Source organism: Primulina eburnea, chromosome 9 (genome assembly GCF_022965805.1).
Source record: "Primulina eburnea isolate SZY01 chromosome 9, ASM2296580v1, whole genome shotgun sequence".
NCBI classification, from domain to species: Eukaryota; Viridiplantae; Streptophyta; class Magnoliopsida; order Lamiales; family Gesneriaceae; genus Primulina; species Primulina eburnea.
The window spans coordinates 32,860,658-32,883,701 of record NC_133109.1 but is presented as its reverse complement, the minus strand read 5'-3'; the positions used below and the strand labels follow the sequence as shown (position 1 = coordinate 32,883,701).

The following is a 23,044-nucleotide window of genomic DNA, read 5'->3' as shown; positions in this document are numbered from 1 at the left end:
TTAATTGATATCATTTTTTATATGGAGGGAGACAATTATTTTCCCTCCTCCAATATTTATCTAACCCAAATATTCTCACACTTATTTATAGTGAATTTTTTTAGTTTTTAACGATTTTTTTACGATGTGGGAAAAGTTATTGTTTCCCTCCATATAAAAGATGACATCAATTAAAAATGTCATGATAACTAATCTAATATGTTTTTTTATTTTACACATTATTAATTTTTTACAAGTGTCATTATTAAGTATTTGTAACAACATTTAATTAAAACTGTCTAAAAAAAGTGTCACAATAGTCATTTATTGTTGTAGTGCACGGAATCCTTTTACTTTACTTTATTTGGAGATATATACGAATTATGATGTTTATGACATGTAAAGTATATCCACTTACAAAAAGTAAGTGTGGATACATTTCTAGTACTTATAAAGAGTGGGTACCGTCTTACGGATTTTAATCTGTGAAACGAGTCAATCCTACCGATATTCACAATAAAAAGTAATACTCTTAGCATAAAAAGTAATACTTTTTCATGGACGACCCAAATAAAATATATGTCTCACAAAATACGACCCGTGAGACCGTCTCACACAAGTTTTTGTCACTTATAAATTAATAGTGAGACTGTGAGAGATTAACTAGACGTCTTACGTAAATTGCTTAAATAATCCAATATTTTGGAGGAAAAGTAAGGACTTCGGTGTTGATTAAATTGCTCGCCCATAGATGTACGTTTTAATTTTTCTAGATATTATAAGTTGCCTATACCTATAATTATCTAAAATAACTCGAGTGCTTCCTTTAGACAACCAAACTATTCAATAATAATTTAAAAAAAAAATACAAAACTACATTTTACTTAAATCACATCAGATTCGTGAATGTGATTTTTTTTAAGAAAAACAATATTATTATACGACATGATACATCAGATTTCATCGTCATAAAAAAATATTATATAAAACTATAGAGGTAATAAATTACATGCATGTAGGTGTATCACACGTGAAATGCAATGTTCCATATACAATAATTCGGGGGTAGCACCGTAGCATTAATGCATGATGGCGTTGCCAACTTTTCAAAAGAGACCGCTGTGGCCCAAAAACATTTTTCATTAACTTTTCAAAAGAGACCGCTGTGGCCCAAAAACATTTTTCATTAACTTTTCAAAAGAGACCGCTGTGGTTCAAATAACATTTGTCATTGCAAGGCTATGGCAATCAAATGCTTCTCAAACTAATATCTTATATTTATAAAATCTAGATTGATTGATTGTCCTTGCCAATTATATAATGGCAATAATGTCATCTTACATGTGATGAATTGCCTTCTATTTTTTACTTTCCTTATTAATTATTTTAAATCTTTTCACCTTCCTCTAAGAAAAAACGACTCATATCAAAAAAAAAAAAAGACGTGTAAAAAATGACGACGATCATAACATACAATTTTGAAAAACGGTACATGTACTACCTCAACTTTAGAAAATTGAGACAAGCAGACACCTCTTCTTTTAACTCTCAAGCTCTCTATAAACTCATTGATAATATGAGAAATGCCTATAAATAGCAGTGATTGAGGTCCCTAAACGCACATCTCATCATAAGAACAAAATACACCATTTACGGAGAGAGTTGGAGTGTTTAGAAGGCTTCAATCGGAGAAAAACTTACAAATTATTCGATAGCCGGAGGTAACGCACACCTCATAAGAATTTCTTCTGAATATAATTGGTAGGAAAACTTTTTCTTGTTGAAGTTATCTATTAAACCTTGAAGTCTTGAAGATGATATTATTCAGTTATCTGATTTTTTTAAAAAATTTTAGAAAAAAATTTTCAAGATGAAGGTTTTTGAAACTTTTATTATTAACTCTTTCGAAGAGGATGTAAAAGAATTACTGAAGGCTATTGATGAACAGCTTCAGTCTTCAGATAAGGCACTTGTCAGCACCCTAATTATGGAATTCTTTTCATTAAGACTCACAAGTGTGAGAGATGTGTGAAAGCACATAATGAAATATGGGACATAGCTGCTCGACTCAAGATACTTGAAGTAGAAATGTCTGAAACTTTTCTTTTTCACTACATTTTATGCACTCTTCCACAACAATATGGACCCTTCAAAATTTCCTACAACATACATAAGGATAAGTGATCAATAAACGAATTAATGACCATGTGTATTTAAGAGGAAGGAAGGTTGTTAATGGAAACAAGTGATAATGTTTTTATGACTACACAAGAAAAGTGTAAGAAGCAAGCCAAAGTCAAGGGAAAACATAAAGGAATAATTCCACCTCAACCTGACATCAAGAAAAGAATCCAAGTGTTTCTTCTGGAAAAAGACAGGATACATGAAGAAGGATTGAAATAAATTTAAGGATTGACTTGAAAAGAAAGATATTCATATTTCATTTGTCTATTATGAATCTAATATGGTTGATATGATTTATAACACGTGATGGATTAATTATGGTTCTGCAATCCATTTTACAAATACCTTGTGAGACATCTGCTCATTTAGAAAATTCCACTGAAACATTTTTTTTAAAAGTTAAGGCGGAAAATACTCACACACCAAAAATATTTAAATAAGTTAATCAAGTTTTTAAAAAGTCATCTAACCTCTGGATAAAAATACTACTGTTAAAAACAATTTAACATCCTCATACTCTAGAATGTTGTTTAAAAGAATCCAAGCGTACTCTTTCAAATCCTGCTAAATCGAAAACATAGTAAAAGATAAAAATACATAAAATAAACAATGATCATTCATGGCCCATATACATATAGTTTAAACCCATGTCTCATAAACATATTATGTGAAAAGAAATGCAAGATTCTCAGGTTATCTAGTGCATCACCCAGCTTCGTCTACTCAGTCTTCAGTGCCTCCAATCTCCATACATCATGCTCACCTGCATCATTCACACATAGTGAATCTAAAGACTCAACATACTTGTAACGCTATAACGAGTATATATACATAACATGCAACAGTAAAAATTATTGTACTTAACATACATTTTACAATCTTAAAAGTGCAAATGTAAACATATCGTATAAAATCATAACGTGTCAAAATATGTCTCAACATAATCATCATATACGTATATATTTTCTTGATTGAATTCAATTCGTTATTTGTGACTTTCGTATCAGCTCTATTCGATGGATCCATCTACGTATAACTGTGGTACCCGACGACGGGGACATCAGCGACAGTATTACCCATCCACTGAGCCTTGGCCTTACAGCTCATCGTATACATATATCGTCAGTCACAACCAACTCCCATCCTTCAAAAACATCATCATTTTCATCACTTATAAAAACAAGCATATACGTAATTTTCCTTAAAACCAAGCATGCAACGTATTTTTCATATTTACCAAAAAGGTTATATACGTGATACGTAAACATTTAAGAACATGTAAAATCGTGTTTAGGGCGCTGCCAGGACTAAAAACTCGACTCGGGTGCAAAATGATCATTTTGCCCCTAGAAATCCGAAATGATAGTTTTACTCCTGGACCTCTAAATTTTGACTCGAAGCTTATCAAACTCCTTAAAACATCCTAAAAAATATTTATGAGCATTCCTTAGACATAAACTCGAGCCCGTTTCAGAACCTACACTATTCTTTCTAAAACTTGGACCGGGGTCCCGATTTTAACCCGAATCAACGCAAAACGTAGCCCAATTTTCCCCAACTCGAACCATGAGTTGAACCTACATGACCAGCCTTTAAACCCCTTATTTCCAACCACATAGGACCCCTGGAAAAGACCCTACAGCTGCTGGAAAAATTCTTGCACCCTCTAGATGATCGAACCCTAGTCACACTGACAAGCTAAACGCTCAACCCTGTACTTGACCGGCTTGGACCAGCCTCGGACCAGACCAACCCCGACTCCAACAAGACGTATTAGGAACCTAAACAGACCCTCCTGAACCGTCCTAACCCTGGCCAACCAGCCCATGCAAAGCCCATGTCCTTGCCCTCTCTAGATCGAGTCCTATATCTACCCAAACGCGACCAACTCGACGGCCACCCTTGCTGCACCATACCAGACACGTCTTAACCCATCTAGGGCCTTTACACGAGCCTCCTAAACCTCTAGAAACAGCTCATAAGCCGCAAGTTCTGCCCCTCGCTCTCCTAAGCCATATGCATCCTAAAACCGCAAACAACCCTAAACCATGAAAAATTCATTCAGCCTCTTTGTGCTGTCATACCAGACCTGTTCGAACCACTCCTAGGACAGATATACACTCATGGATCGTGCCCCTTCAAGCCTGGAACCTGGCAACCCGTTAAACATTAAAGAACACATGAACTACCTCAAGAAAATCAAGTTTTCTCATGTCAAACCCATAAAAACGTGAATAAACCATTAAATGACATATTTTTCATGAAAGATCATTCAAAATATTTAATATGATGTGAATGATGAGAAAATAAAGGTATTAGGCATGCCTTTGCGTATAAACGCACGGAAAACGCACAAACGAGACGTAGAACGTGCACCGGAGAGAGATTCCTTTGAAAAACCCCAAGAGAATAATGAAGGGCTGTTGTATTTTCTTTGAAGAAAGTTGCTGCTGCTGCTAGGGGAGGGACGACCATGACCTTGAGGTAGGTTTAGGGTTTGCTTAATGATGTGCTTAAATCAAAATATAACACACTAATGTGTCCTTAGCTTAATTAAAATTTAAAGGGTTAAAAGAGTTTTGGGCCCATTAAACACTAAAATAAACCCACTAAACCTAATAACACTCCCGAAAAATATTTTGTTTAGGTAAGTTTTTGAACATATTGTCCGAACCTTCAAAAAGTCCTCCGACTCGCTAAAATTCGCGTACCGCTTTAAAATACGATCCGGCGAGTATAAATACTCCACTAAGGCCCATTTTTGAAAATCACACTTAAATACACCATATATTAAATAATTAAAACTAATTATTTAATAAAAATATTTTTCCTGTATTATCACTGGTCTCCGTTCCTCGTTCGAGCACGAAAAATATTAAAAGCCCGTATGCCTAAAACTGTAATAACCCATGAATTAAAACACATATTTATGTAGTAAACATGCATTTAATGCATTAAAACAATTTAATAAAATACATAAAGAATTTAGTAACTTGCATGCATGTGGTTCACGTGAACTTTCAAATTTTCGGGACATTACACCTTGTAGGGTATGCAAAACCTAAGGAAACCTCTAAGAAATGAGCGGAACATCTATTCGAGAAACAAGATATCTTCGCATATGGAGGCTATTGGGATTAACTGGCTTATATTGTATAGTGGTTTTATTTTAAAATTGAAAAATACATTTTATGTTCCAAGTTTTCTAGGAATTTAATTTCAGTTTCAAATCTTGTATCCTTTGGTTATTCTTTTCAATTTTTGGATAATAAATTTATTTTATAGATCAAATATTGTTAGATATTGTATAATAATTAATGGTCCTCTATTTTTTTATAAAATAATAACACCACTTTGCATGTTCAAAGAGGTATTAAAAGACGTTCTATAAATGAAGATTTCTTTATATTGTGGCACATGAGATTGGGACATATCTCCATAGAGAGGTTTAAAAGATTAGTGAATGATGGAGTACTTAGTCCTTTAGATTTTACTGATTTTGAGACTTGTGTGGACTGCATAAAAGGAAAGTAGAAAAATAAGTCTAAAAAAAGTGTCAAGAGGAATACAAAAATATTAGAATTCATACATCAGATATTTGTCGTCCAGATATGGAGATGCAAAGTCTGAAGTACTTCACCTCCTTTATCGATGATTACTCACGATACTTGTATATATATCTACACGCTTCATACCAAAAACGAAGCACTTGAAGCCTTTAATATTTTCAAAACTGAAGTGGAGAAACAATGTGAAAAACAAATTAAGATCGTGAGAACTGACAGAGATGGAGAATATTATGGTAGATACACTGATAACGGACAAGCACTTGGTCTGTTTGCAAAGTTTCTCCAAGAACATGGAATCGTTGCCCAATATACCATGTCTGGTTCTCCGGACCAAAATGACGTAACTGATAGTAGAAACTGGACAATATTGGACATGGTGAGGAGCATATTTAGTAGCTCCAAACTTCCTAAATACTTGTGGACTGAAGCTCTTAAGACAGCTCTGTATATATTAAATCGAGTTCCAACTTAGACTGTCCTAAAGATGCCATTTGAATTATTTAAATGTTGAAAATCGAGTTTGCAACATATACGCGTTTGGGGTTGTCCTTCAGAAATAAGAGTACACAACCCATATGAAAAGAAACTAGATCCAAGAACTATAAGTGGATATTACATTGGGTATGCTGAAAAATCCAAAAGGTACAGATTCTATTGTCCATCTCACAACACTAGAATTGTGGAATCAAAAATTGAAAATTTCTTGAGAATGACTTGATTATTGAAAGTTATAATTCAAATGACATAGTTTTTTAGAAAGATCACATTAATTGACAACTCTCTTATTCAAATGATAGGTTGGTCGTTATTCACACCCCTCAAGACCAAACGGGTGTGAGGCAACCGGTTACTGAAGTTCCACAAATCGCTGATTAAAATGAAGTAGATCAGGTTGTTAATGAAGAACAACAAGAAATTGTTGATCAACCAAACAACTTAAAAAGATCTACTAGAATAAAAAGATCAGCTATATCTAATGATTATGTTGTGTATTTACAAGAATCAAACTTTAACATTGGAGCCGAAAATGGTCCTGAAACGTTTTACAAGCCACAAGTTATAATGAGTCAAAATTATGGTTTAATGATATGAAAGAATATATGAATTATATGGCATTTAATGGAGTCCAGGATCTTGTTCAATTGTCTGATGGTGTAAAAGTCATTAGATGTAAATGTGTCTTCAAAACAGAGAAAGACTCTTTAAGCAACATTAAAATATATAAATCAAGACTCGTAGCTAAATGATTCACTCATCAAGAAGAAATCAACTATAAAGAGACTTTTCTCCTGTATCTAAGAAAGATTCTCTCCGTATCATTCTAGCATTAGTTGCACATTTTGACTTAGATTTACAACAAATTGATGTGAGAACGGTTTTTCTCAACGGAAAATTAGAGGAAGATGTTTATATGAAATAACCTGAAAGATTCTTCTCTAGTAATTGTAAGCACTTAGTATGTAAGCTTAAGAAATCTATATATGAATTGAAGCAAGCTTCTCGTCAATGGTATTTAAAATCTTATGATGTTATCTCTTCGTTCGGATTTATAGAGAACTTCATGGATCAATGTATATATCAAAAGGTCGTTGAGAGTAAGATTTGTTTTCTTATTCTATATGTGGATGATATATTATTTGCAATCAATGATAAGGTTTTGTTAGATATGGGCGATGCATCTTATGTCATTAATATTAAGATACATAGAAACTGATTAGAGGTATTCTAGATTTGTCTCAAAGAACCTATATCAACAAAGTTTTAGAGAGATATCGGATGAAAGATTGTTCATCAAGTATAGCTCCCATTGTGACCAATGCCTAAAGAATGATTTAGAGCGGGAACAAATGAAAAACATTCATTATGCTTCTGCCGTCGGAAGCTTGATGTATGCTCAGGTTTGCAATAGACTTGACATTGCATTTGTTGTTGGGATGTTGGGAAGATATCAGAGTAATCCAGGTTCAGATCACTGGAAAACTGCAAAGAAAGTGATGAAGTACCTTCAAGGGACCAAAGATTATATGTTTATGTTCAGACGAACTGAGAATTTGTAAATATTTGGCTACTCTAATTCAGACTATGTTGGCTGCATTGATTCACAAAAATCCACTTCACGATATATTTTCATGCTAGCTGGTGGAGCTGTATATTGGAGAAGTGCAAAGAAGACATTGACTGTTATTTCCACTATGGAAGCTGAGTTCGTAGCTTGCTTTGAGGCAACCTCGTATGGTGTATGGTTGAAGAGTTTCATTTTGATTTGGAATTATGGATTATATATCTAGGCCATTAAGAATATATTGTGACAATCGAGCTGCTTTTTATATGGCTAAAAATAACAAAAATGGTAGTCGAAGCAATCACATCGACATTAAATATTTAGCCATACGAGATCGTGTTAAAGATAAGACATTAATTATCGAGCACATTATCACTGAATTGATGATTGGAGATCCTTTGACTAAAAACATGCAACCATTAAAATTCAAGGATCATACACAAAGAATGGGACTTGGCTCCTTTATGTAATTTTGTTGTAACAACAAATTAATGAAACTATGATATGATATTTTCTCATATTTGTTGTACACACATTCATTGATTCGAGAAATATCAATAAAATTGTACATCAAATAAACATAAGGATTATTCATTAAGATATATATATATATATACACACACACACACACACACACACATACATAATGCATTGTAATACATGGAAGATAATACTTGCTTTTAGAGGACATATTGTCATGATTCACATGTTTTGTTTTCTCCTATAGTAAAGGAAGTATGTATGGGCCAAGTGGGAGAATGTAAAAAAAAAAAAGCTCATATCAAAAGAAGAAAAAATGTATAGGAAGTGGAGACTGTCATAGCCTACAATTTTGAAAAACGATACACTCATCGTCTCACCTTTAGAAAATTGGGACAAGCATGCGCCTCTTCTTTTGACTCTCGAGCTCCCGATAAACTCATTGATGTTATGAGAAATGCCTATAAATAGCAATAATTGAGTTCCCTAAACACACATCTTATAAAAACAAAATTTATCATCTAAGGAGAGAGTTAGAGTGCTTAGAAGGCTTCAATCGGAGGAAAACGGAAAAGTTACAAATTAGTCGATGGTCGGAAGTAACGTTCGATCCGCTTCTTACACTTCCTCCACTCATCTAAGAAGAGAGTTGGAGTGCTTACCATGTTCATAGTAGTGTAGAAACATGATTTTGTTGAAAAAAACTCTTACACTTCCTCCACTCATCTTCTCAATTTTTTTGATCAATCATCCATTTGGTATGCTATAGGTTGCATTTAAATTAAAGGGTTTGGATCTGAGATCATTTAATGAAATAGTCGAAGTGAATTTACAATGATTCCTAGCTTTTGCCAACTACCGTTTTTCCAAGACCATCTTTGCGTTCCCAGCTTTAAACCTCATGAGTGTGTCAATCATATCCCTCGATCTCCACATTTAAGTAGCTCGATGTTGTTGGTCCAGCATAGTACTTGGTCTCAGTAGCAGTGTGGCACAAAATTCACCAAAAATAAAATGACAATAATAACTATTATAAGACAACAATTAACGTAAAAGCACAAACAAATCAGTTGTGGCTGTTGTGTAATTAATCACATACAAAATGACAATATTGTAAATAAAATAAAAGACTTTGCACAAAAATAGAAGGAACCATATATGTATTCAATCGTAATGCAAACTTGGTAATGCACTATGACTGCATTACAAAGCAATTTAAGTTCAGAGTAAATTTTAAACTTTTTCCGACAACAATTTTTAAAAACGCTTGGATTTAACGTATGCATATGCTTACAATTACACGGCCATGTTTAATGATTATTATATTAATCATTATTAATTATTAAAAACTATAAAATATATAAATGTTTTTTTTATGTACTTCGACCCCATCAGTCCACTTCTTTGCATCACTTCACTTTTTATGTTACCGATCTTAATCTATCCATCTTCTTAAGTTGAATTTCATTCAAGATCTATCATTTTTACTACGATATATTGGGATGAAATCTTGCGACAGTAAAAATATCTCCACTGTATTGAACTCTCTGACCCTAACATGAATTCACAGGTTACTCTAAGGGCTGGAAAGACAAAAATGTAAGATGACAGGACACAAGACAGAACTGAGAAACAGACATCAAGTAAACTGAGTTTTAGAACAACGTACAAAGTGAAGTTGAAAGCTAGAAAAATGGCATATGGATTTCTGGGAGGATATGAAATCAATGACTAGCTGGCGGTGTGGACCATATTCTAATTTTGAGCAGAAAGGGAAATCAAGTCATTCAAACGCAACCTCAGGGAATGACCATTTCTTAGACATACAAATACAATGCCATTAATTCATACATGGGGTGAAACCAGAAAGAATTATCCATCACATAAATGATGCAAAATCCAAGAAACTACCTAAAGCAATCTGAAGCACATTTCCAACGCAAACATATTCAGAACTTTACAGTTCCACAGAAAAGGGTGGCATCTGAGTACGACGACAAGCACAATTATATTTTTTAACAAAACACAGCAGAAAACAAATCAATGGAGCATTGAAGTAATAATTGATAGGCACTAGAAAACCATAAGAAATATATGATGGCGCAGTAGACTGAGATCAATCGAGCCAAACATGTATATCCATATACATGCATATTTCGCGAACAAAAATAGACACCACTCTAGACTCTAGTTTCAATACCAGAATGACAAAGGAAAATACCATCACAGATGAAACACGTGACTCTTTGTGTAAAAAAAAGCAGCAGATCCAGATGAAAACAATCTCGCGGTTCACCATATCAGAAAAAGCGAATAAAAAACGAAGACAAATTAAAAAGGGCACAAGATAGCGAAACCTAAAAGAACTTCACGTTAAAGCAATAGCTTAGCGGTTGGCATTCGGGCACTCGCGCGCGCGAGAGAAATGACCATCTTCACCACAGTTGTAACAAGCCCCTCTACCGCCACCTCCGCCTCCGCCCATGGTCTTTGAACATACCATTTATGTATCTCTTATGGATCGATTGAAGTGTTAAAATACATTTATTCAATCAGCCTCATTCTCCAGCAGCAATAAATTAAAAATTAAATATCCCTTTTATATATACATATCCTTCTATATATACATATATATTAATTCACTATATTTTTAGATTATTATACGTGTTTTTTCTTGTCAAATCAAAGATCCACCGACAGGCTTGAGGGTTTATCAAAGTCCACTAAATTAACGAACATATCATGCGTGAAAAACAAGTAGGGAAGAATTTGGTTTATTCGACACCAAATGTCACGTCGTATATATTTATATTAAAAAGTATAAGCAAAGTTATTATTAAAAAAAAGTATTGTTAATTTACTAGAAAAAGTTAATGATGAAACTTAGAAAACACATTTCCTAAATCATAACTAAAATATTTTTTACAACATAATTCTCAACCTTTAAATAAAACACATGAATAATATTTCTAAAATTCCCAATTAATTAAACAAAATTTTTTTAAATATTGAAACTATTAAATAAATTTCAAATTTTTTAAGTTGGAAACATTTTCTACGTCCATATGAATTTTTTAAATTTAATTTAATATTATTTTTATATGATAAAAGTTTGAATTTAAAATAGTTTAATTCTCACTTTAATTTATACTTAATCACTGACAGTGGTAGCCGAGGGGAAAGGTCGATCCTGGGTGTGGGGGCACTGCCCCACACCCAATCAACGGCCAAGATTCTTTCATGGGGGAGGAAATTTTTAAAAATATATATATATATATATATATGGGCCAGAAAAATTCTGGCCCTTGTGCCTGCAGGGGCAGGATGAAATATTCCTAGCCGAGGCACAACTCCGCAGAGCATTTCAGAATGCTTCACCCAGAAACCCTGCATTTTTGAAATTGGAATGAAGGTGTTTGACACAAAACCGATTATCTGCATTGGGAAATGGGAATCAATGTCTTCGTCAGTGTATTCATCATTCAATATGTCATCACTGTCATCTTTTTTTGTCCCCTATGTCACGCCCTCATTAACTACTTCACTCTCACCATCTAATGCCTAATCAAACTCAGATTCAACCTTGTTTCTCTCCCCTATAATTAAAAGGTACATATGGACAAAATATGCGCACCTCCTCAATGTATATGTGAAATTCTCTAGTAATTATTATCTTCTCCTCGCAAGTTTTAACCAAATCAATGTCATTCTTGATCTGTCTAAAACCATCATGTTCAACATCCGTGAAAGCCCTCATAGGTTGCTTAACACCTTCATGTTCAACTATCTTCTTAAACTGATCTAAAACAATCAAATTCAAAAAAAATCAAATTTAAGTACCGCACCGCATGTTGGTCACCAATGTGGAACTTTCCTCCATAGTGAAGACTCAATGTAAAATCCTTGCTATTGACATCTGCATTACAACAAAAATTACGCATGCTTAGAAAAACCCAATAAAAAAAATTTCTAGCAAAGGTGGAGCATCTTATATAATTTTAGCAGAAGTCCAGCAAAAGGTTTTGACAATTACACTTCGCGTGTCCATCCAATATTTTTTAAATAAAAAAAACCAACTAAATCTCATTCATTTAGAGACCACGATGTCGGAAAGAAAACAAATGTGAGGCTCGAATCTTTGCAAAAGCGTACTATTTTTGCTACATTATTGTGAGACAAAAATCTTTGCAAAAACATACCGTAATCTGGTGGAGGAAACTAAAAATCTTGTGGGTCTCGAATCTTAATTTCAGCTGTAGGATGGTATACTACTGTTGTGGCTTACATTTCTAGGGTTGAATAGAATTACGGGAGAGAAATTAGGGATCGTGGGTGAGAAATGTAAAAAAAAAAGTATTTGGAAATTGAGTAGGATATTAAGTGATAAAAAATTCAACCGATTCTCAATTTTCAAGCCACATAAGCTCCGATCACCGCCTAGTCAGCTTCTCCGATGAAAATTGGCCACCCAAATAGAAAATGGACCAAAATAGCGAAAAAAGAAAAGATAACATATCAAAATCAAAAATTTAAAAAAAAAATTAGTGGACCGAAACCCAAAAAAGATAAAGTTATTGGACCGAAAAAACATTTTCCCTTAAAAGTTTTATTAAAATTAATACATATAAATCTAATCTCAATTTGAACTTTTTTGTACAAAGAATAACATCATCATGATATAATAATAATAATCATAACTAAAATATTTTTTAGAAAAAGTTAATTACGACGGAACTCAAAAACCATATTTTTAAGTAGATTGTATCATTAATCATTATTATTTTCTTGATATAAATACACCCAACTTTCCTTGGGAGAAATATTCTCAATTCGATGTCATAAAAAAGTTTTTAAACACGTGTTAGTTTTCTGAAATATATATAATACACATAATTGTTATATTATATGATAATTTTTTTAGATCTTTCACCATAATATTTCTCAACCTTTAAATAAAACACATAAATAATATTTCTTAAAATTATTCCACATTAATTAAACTAATTTTTTTTAAAATATTTAAACTATTAAATAAATTTCAAATTTTTTTAAGTTGGAAACATTTCTACGTCCATGTGAATTTTTGAAATTTAATTTAATATTATTTTTATAAGATAAAAGTTTGAATTTAAGATATTTTAATTCTCACTTTAATTTATACTGAATCATTATAACTATTTTACAAATATTATTTTAATTTTTTTCCTAAAATTAAAAAAATTATGGCACAAGAGCTTATAAAAATTAAATCAAATTTTTTAAAAAATTATTATAAATAACGCACATTTTTCATGTTATAATAAAACTCTACAAAAGAAACATTGAATGTATTATCATGTAATATAATAGTTGCACATTTTATATGAACATAAAAAAGTAGCATATTTTAGAAAAAAATTTATAGATATTAAATTGAGAAAACCGAAAAATAAGATATTGCATTCAAACAAGATAGCGAGCAGTGTGATAAACTCTAAATCTCTCTATATAACTCGGAGAAATCCATATCTATTCATTGAATATAATCAGTCATTTATTGAGGGAAAAACATACATTATTAACATGGAGAAGATCAAATCCATACTTGTAACACTTGTCTCCCTAGCAACAATCGTGGGCATCGCGTATGGCGGCATTCGAACCAGCCCCGACTCCCTCGAAAAGTGGTTAACAACCCATTATGCAGCAAAGGAAAAGGTCACCCAACTCCATTTCTACGTTCGAGATGTTATCAGCACGCCAACTCCGACGAATGTCGTCGTGGCTAGCGCAAACACGACCTCTAGCTCGCCTACCTCTTTTGGCCAAGTGGCAGTGATGGATGATCCGGTGACAGTCGGGCCGGAGCCCGGATCCAAGATAATTGGTCAGGCAGGAGGGATCTATGCTTTAGCCTCGTTGGAGGAGACTAGTCTCCACATGACGTTCACAATTGTTTTTGCAGATGGGGAGTATAATGGAAGTACACTTAGTTTTTCTGGTCACAATGCATATCTCACTCCGTTACGACAAATATCTATAGTCGGTGGCACCGGTGTTTTCGCCTTCGCAAGAGGCGTGACGTCCGTCACCACCTTGTCGTCTAATAGTTCAGGCGACGCTGTTTTCCAATACGATTCCATCGTCTTGCATTACTGATTAATCGAGGTGGTAATGATCTCAAGTGTGTGTATAAGATGTGTTTGCATTTCATGTTTTGAAGTTGTAACAGTGGTACTGGTTTGATGTTATATGTTTTCAAGGTGTCGTGTGTTGTGTAACAATCTTGGCTAAGTTCACGTCGGAAAGAATAAGTGTCCCGTCCCGACAACTTGTTTGTGAGAATTAAAAATTCTCAATTTTATAGAATTAAATTAAAGTTGCTTGCTAAGTTTCTTGAATTCTTGTATCATCTTTTTTTTACAGGCGCAGACAAGCAATCCTTTACCTAACTTTATTTGGAGATATATACGAATTGAGTATCTACTTACACAAAGTACGTGTGGATACATTTCTACTTATAAATTAATAGTGAGAGATTAACTAGACATCTTACGTAAAATTTCAAATGCTTCTCAAAGTAGACAACCAAACAAGAATAATAGATTTTTTAAAAAATAAATTTGCAAATCTACATTTTACTTAAATCACCTCAGATTCGTGAATGTGAATTTTTTTAAGAAAAACATTATTATTATGCGACATGATACATCAAATTCCATCGTCATAAAAAAAAAATTATATAAAACTATAGAGCTTAGAAATTACTTGCATGTAGCTGTATCACACGTGAAATGCAATGTTCCATATACGACAATTCGGGGGTAGCATGATAGCGCTGCCGACGTTTCAAAAGAGCCCGCTGTGGTTCAAAAGCATTTGTCATTGCAAGGCTATGGCAATTAAAAAATAATGATAATCGGCTGAGAGTTTTATTTAAAGATGTAATAAACTAATATCTTATATCTATATGATCTAGATTGATTGATTATCTTTTCCTATTATAAAATGGCAATAATGTCATTTTTTATGTGATGAATTGTGTTCTATTTTTTACTTTCGTTATTAATTATTTTAAATCTTTTCACCTTCTTGTAAGAAAAATGACCTATATCGAAAGAAAAAAAAGACGTGTAAGAAATGACGATGATAATAGAAAATTAATACACGCATTCACATCTTCTTTTGACTCTCGAGCTCTCGATAAACTTATTGATGGTATGAGAAATGCCTATGAATAGCAATGATTGAGGTCCCTAATCGCACACCTCATAAGAACAAAATACAACATCTACGGAGAGAGTTGAAGTGCTTAGAAGGCTTCAATCGGAGGAAAACAGAAAACTTACAAATTATTCGATGATCGGAGGTAACGCTCGATCTATTTCTGCATATTGTTTAGCATGCTCATATTTGTGTAGAAATATAATTTTCTTAATAAATAAAAAATCTAACATTTGGTATCAAATCAGTGATATCTCTGCTTTGAATTATTTGTTTTCATCGAAGATCGTGAAATTTTGGAAAAAATTATTTATGGAAGTTTTGCGTGAGAAATTTAAAGTTTGAAGGTCAGACATAATAATATTAAGAAAATTACCTGAGAATTTCTTCTGAATATAATTGGTAGGAAAACTTATTTATCGTTGAAGTTCTCTATTAAACCTTGAAGTCTTGAACATGACAACATTCAGGTTTATGATTTTTCAAAATTTTTGAGAAAATAAATTTTCAAGACGAAGGTTTTTGAAACTTTTATTATGAACACTCTCGAAGAGGTTGAAGACGAATGAAATAAACAAATCAATTGCCTTCATATTTGAAGCACTTAATATGAATCCAACATATAACGTGAAGTCAGAAGGTGAATTAAATGGTCTGCAAATTTTATATTATTTTAATACATTTAAAAAAAATTATTTATAATGAATATTATAATAATATATGGTTATGAAATGAGAAAATGTGAGATAGAACCCAAAAATTTCAGTTATGAACGTTGTCATATTTATGAATGTTGATCATAGCCCAACCATCATATCGAGTATTTGGCCAGAATATTTCGTCGATAAATTTGGCTGTAAGAAGTGGTGATAATTTGATTAAAATGAAAGTTTAAATTTGAAATATTTTAAAAATAATTTTCAAACTCAAAATAATGATAATAATAATTTTGAATTGAGAATTAGACTTTCATTTTTCAAGTTAATGCAAATCTCCATACATATTTACAAATTATTTTTGCATGTTAAATTTTATGTCAAATATTATGGATATTTATTTGATACGAACATATAAATTTAATATTATGTTTGCATTTATTTTTGAAATTTTAATTTTTGAATGAAAATTATATTATATTATATATATTGGTTATTCAATATTCATATTTTATTCATATTAAATTATATACAGTTTTTTATAATTTTAAATGAAAATATCAAGTAAAAATTTGAATATAAAGTTATTTAAAGAAAAGTTTTGGCTCATAAAGATTCACATAAATGTGGATAAATAAAATAAATAAGGTGACGTAAGAAAACATGATATGAGAGAGTTCTTCATAGATTGATGCATTGACTTGCCACTGATTTCTCTGAGGAATGTTGTTTTGTCTAGGAGTTATGTATTTAATGGACCTTAGCCTTACCTATATAATTCGTGAGAGCATTCATGAAAAGTGTTGATTGTGTCACTAAATAATGTGCATTCATAATCCTTCTCAATTTTCAAATCCATCTTAAGTAGACAAAGAAACCAATCCTAAGTGTCATTTGATTCGCTATGTACAACAGCAAAAGCAATTGGTAAAATATTACTGTTCGGGTCAACACCTACAGCACTCAATAACACCCCACCAAAAAGTCCTTCTAGATGACATCCATCTACCCCAATAAAACGCCTGCAACCTGCCAGAAATCCCATCTTCAATGCCTCCAAACACAAGTAAAATCTATCAAACCGATGCTCACCAGTCGAGTCATTTGTGCCTACTATCACTATACTCCCTGGGTTGGTTCTTTTTATTTCTTCTGCAAAGTGCCAAAGCAGCAAGTTGCCCTTCAACCATGTCAACAACTTTTTTTTAGCCATACAAAATTGGTAATTTTAAACATGGCATCTTAGTTGGAGCATCAATCCTAATCCCATCACCTTTCTATCAGGGTCAGATCTAAATTTGTTGGCATATTTCATGGACAACCAGCCAGACTTCAAATTTTTCACACGAAAAACCTGTGCACATGTATGTTCAGAATCGTACACCTTAATCTAAAACGTGCACTCATTATGCAGCTTCACTGCATGAAGCTTCAACCCACAATCTTTATTTGCACACTTATCATCTTTTTCTGAATCATCATCATAAGTACTCTCACTAAAATTACTGTCTTTATCAGTGCATTCATCATTCAATATGTTATCGTTGTCATCTTCTTTTGTCCCCTCTGTCACACCCTCATTAACTACCCCATCATTCCCACCGTCCACTGCCCAATCAGACTCAATTGCATCTTTATTTTTCTCCCCTAAATAATTAAAAGGGTGATATGAACAAAATATATGCACCTCCTCAATATATATGTGAAATTCTCTAGTAAATATTATCTTCTCCTCGGTTTTAACCAAATCAATGTCATTCTTGATCTATTTAAAACCATCATGTTCAACATCTATGAAAGCCCTCATATGTTGCTTAAAACCTTCATGTTCAACTATCTTTTTAAACTGATCTAAAACAAGCATATCAAATTCAAAAAAATCAAATTTTTTTTAAGTACCGCACCATCTACGTAGGCGTGTTGGTCACCAATGTAGAACTTTCCTCCATAGTGAAGACTCAATGTAAAATCCTTACTATTGACATCTGCATTACAACGAAAATTATGCATGCTTAGAAAAACCCATTAAATAAAAAATATTCTAGCAAAAGTGGAGCATCTTATATAATTTTAGTAGAAGTTCAGCAAAAGGTTTTGAAAATTACACTTCATGTGTCCATCCAATATTTTTTAAATGAAAGAACCCATTAAATCTCATTCATTCAGGGACCACAATGTCGGAAAGAAAACAAATGTGAGGCTCGAATCTTTGCAAAAGCGTATTATAAAGAAAATCTGAAAAACATTGTTTCAAACACATAGTAAAAAAAAAAAATCGCTACATTATTGTGAGGCAAAAATCTTTGCAAAACATACCGTAATCTGGTGGATGAAACTTGAAATCTTGAGGATTTCGAATCTTCATTTCAGCTGTAGGATGGTATACTAATGTTGTGGCTTACATTTCTAGGGTTCAATAGAATTACGGGAGAGAAATTAGGGATCGTGAGTGGGAAATGTAAAAAAAATAAAAATGTTTGGAAAATTGAGTAAGATATTAAGTGGTAAAAAATTCTACAGATTCTCAATTTTCATGCCACATAAGCTCCGGCCACTGTCTGGTCAGGTTTTCTGATAAAAATTGGCCACCCAATAGAAAATGAACCAAAATAGCGAGAAAAAAAAAAAAGATAGTGTATCGAGATCAAAAATTAAAAATTTAGTCGACCAAAACCCAAAAATGATAAAGTTACTGGACCGAAAAAACATTTTCCCTTAAAAGTTTTATTAAAGTAATACATATAAATATAATCTCAATTTACTTCCGGAGATCTTCTCAATTCGATGTCATAAAAAGTTTTTAAACACGTGCTAGTTTTCTGAAATATATATAATACACATAATTATTATATTATATGATAATTTTTTTAGATCTTTCACCATAATATTTCTCAACCTTTTAAATAAAACACATAAATAATATTTCTTAAATTATTCCCGATTAATTAAACTAACATTTTTTAAATATTGAAACTATTAAATAAATTTCAAAATTTTTTAAGTTCCGAACATTTTATGCGTCCATGTGAATTTTAGAAATTTAATTTAATATTATTTTAATATGAATAGTTAAGTTAATTTACTATTGGTTTTGAAATTATTCCCGATTAGAACCACAGCCGCTATCCTTAGATGCTCGTAGAGATGTAAATGAGCCGAGCCGAGCCGAGCAGTAGCTGGCTCGGGCTAGGCTCGTTTCACTTTTTTCTCGGCTCGTGCTCGGCTCGAGCTCGTTATGAGCCTCGGGTTTGAAGCTCGGGCTCGGCTCGTTAGGAATTTATGAAGCTCGGGCTCGACTCGAGCTCGGCTCGTTAATGGCTCGTTTATATTAACAAAAATACCGTCGCCAACAGCGACGGTTACTCATAACCGTCGCCGATTTATCGGCGACGTTTTTCTACAACAGTCGCTAATGTCGCGACGGTTTGAACAAAAAACCGTCGCTAATTGTTTTTTTTTAAATGTTATAATTATTTTAATCTGAAATAAAAATATATTGTGTTGTATAATCGAAAAAAAATTAACAAAGTTTAAGAAATGTAATCATATTATTAATCTGCAAATAATAATACAAGTGTTTCATACAAAATGAATCAGCCATGTAGCGCTATATCTCCTCCTCTGATGTTGATTTAAAATGAATCAAATTGAATTTTTTTAATAAACCGTCGCTGAATTTAATATGCGACGGTTTTAATAAAAACCGTCGCTATATAGCGACGGTTTAGTAAAACCGTCGCTGATATTCCCTTTTTTTTATACCACTCCCGTGAACCACTTAAACGAGCCGAGCTCGAGCTCACGAGCCAGCATAACGAGCCGAGCTCGAGCTCGAGCTCACGAGCCAGTTATCGAACATGTTCACGAGCTAACGAGCCGAACATCATTAATCTCAAGCTCGGCTCAACAAAATTGTCGAGCCCAAAATAAGGCTCGGGCTCGGCTCGATAAGCTTACCGAACGAGCCCGAACGAGCTTTTTAACGAGCCGAGATCCGAAAAACTCGCAAACAGCTCGGCTCATTTACATCCCTAGATGCTCATTTACGCACTTAGCAAATCAAAAAATAACTCAATAGTTAATGTGTTTTACATGATAAATCAAAGCACTGTATGATCTCAATTTGAATTTTTTTTTATAAATGTAACATCTAAATTATATAATTAATAATAATATTTAGTAAAGTATTGTACACACATGTGTGTATGTTTATATATATATATATATATATATATAATTTTAATATCCTGCACATTTACTGTGCACATCTTTGTGAGCAACGATGAGGTGTCACTCACCTATTAGATATGATGAAATATAGAAAAATTGTGCATCCAATTGGTGATTGACACATCATCGGTGCTCACAAAAATGTGTACGATATGTGTGCAGGATATCAAAACTATATATATATATATATATATATATATATATATATATATATATATATATATATATATATATATATATCAAATTTGTTTTCCAGTGTTGCATTCAAACAAGATAGCGAGCAGTGTTATACAAGTTTTGCTTGGACGCATAAGATAAATTCTTGTAGACGCGGGGTCCCTCTATATAACTTGGAGAAATCCACATCTATTCATTGAATCAGTCATTTACCGAGGGAAAAACATACATTATTAACATGGAGAAGATCAAATCCATACTTCTAACACTTCTCTCCCTAGCAACAATCGTGGGCATCGCCTATGGCGGCATTTCAACCAGCGCCGACGCCCTCGAAAAGTGGTTAACAACCCATTATTCAGCAAAGGAAAAGGTCACCCAACTCCATTTCTACGTTCGAGATGTTATCAGCACGCCAACTCCGACGAATGTCGTCGTGGCTAGAGCAAACACGACCACCAGCTCGCCTACCTCTTTTGGCCTTGTGGCGGTGATAGATGATCCGGTGACAGTAGGGCCGGAACCCGGATCCAAGATAATTGGTCGAGCAGGAGGAATCATTGCTTTAGCCTCGTTGGAGGAGACTAGTCTCCACATGACGTTCACAATTGTTTTTACAGACGGGGAGTATAATGCTAGTACGCTTAGTTTTTCTGGTCACAATGCCTATCTCACCCCGTTACGACAAATATCTATAGTCGGTGGCACCGGTGTTTTCGCCTTCGCAAGAGGCGTAACGTTCATCAACACCGTATCGTCTAATAGTTCCGGCGACGCTGTTTTCCAATACAATTCCACCGTCTTGCATTACTAATTAATCTCAAGTAGTGTATGTTCAAGATATGTTGCATTTCATGTTTCGAAGTTGTAACATTGGTGGTTTGATGTTATATGTTTTTAAGGTGTCGTGTGTCGTGTAACAATTTAGGCTAAGTTAACGTCGGAAAGAATAAAGAAATGTCCCGTCCCGACAACTTGTTTGTGATAATTAAAATTCTCAATTTTATAGAATCAAAGTTGCTTTCTAAGTTTCTTGTATCACTTTTTTTTCAGGTGCAGTCACGCAATCCTTTACCTAACTTTATTAGGAGATATATATCAACTATGATGTTTATGACATGTTAAGTATATCTTTACACAAAGTTTGTGTGGATATATTTCTACGTAAAATTCAAATGTGAAACTATGTTTTATTTAAATCACGTCAGATTCGTGAATGTGAATTTTTTTAAAAATAAACTTACTCTTTAACTTATAACAATATCATGATGAGATATGTTATAAGTAGATTTCATCGTCGTAAAAAAATTATCATGTTGAAAATAAAACCATAGAGGTAAAAATTAAATGCATGTAGCCGTATCACACGTGAAATGCAATGTTTCATATATAATAATTCGGGGGTTGCATGATGGCGTTGCCGACGCTTCAAAAGGGCCCGCCATGGTTCAAAAACATTTGTCCTTGCAAGGCTATGTATTATAATTAATGTAATAAAATAATGACAATTGGCTGAGTTTTATTTAAAAATTTAATAAACTAATATCTTATATCTATATAATCTAGATTGATTGATTATCTTAATTAATGTAATAAAATAATGATAATTGGCTGATAGTTTTATTTAAAAATGTAATAACTAATATCTTATATCTTTCACGACTCGAGCGATGAATCAATCTTTTTTCCTTCAAGTTTAGTGTTCCTCCTTCCTTTCAAAAAAGAGTAATTAGATATGAAAGACTTGATTGAATGAAAGTGTTATGGCACGTGCCTGGAAAGGGATTGACATGGTTGGTTCACTTCCAATTCTAAAATGGCAATAATGTTATTTTCATGTGATGAATTGTGTTCCCTTTTTTAATTTCCCTGTTATTATTTTAAATCTTTTTACCATCGTCCGCTCATCTTCTCAATTTTTTTTACCAATCATCCATATGGTATGCTATAGGTTGCATTTGAATTAAAGGGTTTGGATTCAAGATCATTTAATGAAATAAGGTGAATTTACAATGATTCCTAACTTTTTGCCAACTAATGTTTTTCCAAGACCATCTTTGTGTACCTAACTCTCCCCCACTTCTGCAATGTAACTGTTCTGCCAAACCACACCTATCTATACAATAAGTGAGCCTCAATAATGTTAAGAAATCAGACCCAGCCTACGACGGAGAGTGTGTCAATCATATCCCTCAATCTCCACATTTATAAGCTCGTTTTGCCTTAACCTCAAGTGGCTCGATCGATATTGTCGGTCCAACATAGTACTTTGTCTCGGTACCACGGCCAAGCCCTGCTGCAGAAGCAGAGTTAACATCAGCCACGGGACTGGACTCACGTTTTTAGTTTCTTGAGATGCTAGGAATAGGCTTTACCAGCAGTGCCAGATGACCGAGACCAGTAGGATCATATGACGCTTTACTTAACTTTCATAAGAAACGATGAGGCATTTTAATTTCATTATATAATCATACTTTCGGGGGATGGGCCTTTTGAACTTTAAC

General features: G+C 33.2%; 1 protein-coding gene and 1 long non-coding RNA gene across 2 annotated transcripts; one reads left to right on the top strand and one right to left on the bottom strand.

Moving 5' to 3' along the window:
- The first annotated feature begins 13,836 nt into the window (after nt 1–13,836).
- On the top strand, nt 13,837–14,412 carry LOC140840914 (pterocarpan synthase 1-like). Its single transcript, XM_073208066.1, has one exon. It carries the CDS (start codon nt 13,837–13,839, stop codon nt 14,410–14,412), a length of 576 nt encoding a protein of 191 aa, XP_073064167.1.
- Nucleotides 14,413–14,433: 21 nt separating this feature from the next.
- On the bottom strand, nt 14,434–21,600 carry LOC140841820 (uncharacterized). The gene is made up of 2 exons (XR_012120273.1): nt 21,462–21,600; nt 14,434–14,538 (listed from the first exon to the last, which is right to left on the bottom strand). It is a non-coding gene; the product is annotated as an uncharacterized lncRNA (long non-coding RNA).
- Nucleotides 21,601–23,044: the final 1,444 nt, after the last annotated feature.

Excerpts from the sequence above, each read along its gene's own strand:
- LOC140840914 (XM_073208066.1), top strand. The coding sequence starts at position 13,837 with ATGGAGAAGATCAAATCCATACTTGTAACACTTGTCTCCCTAGCAACA.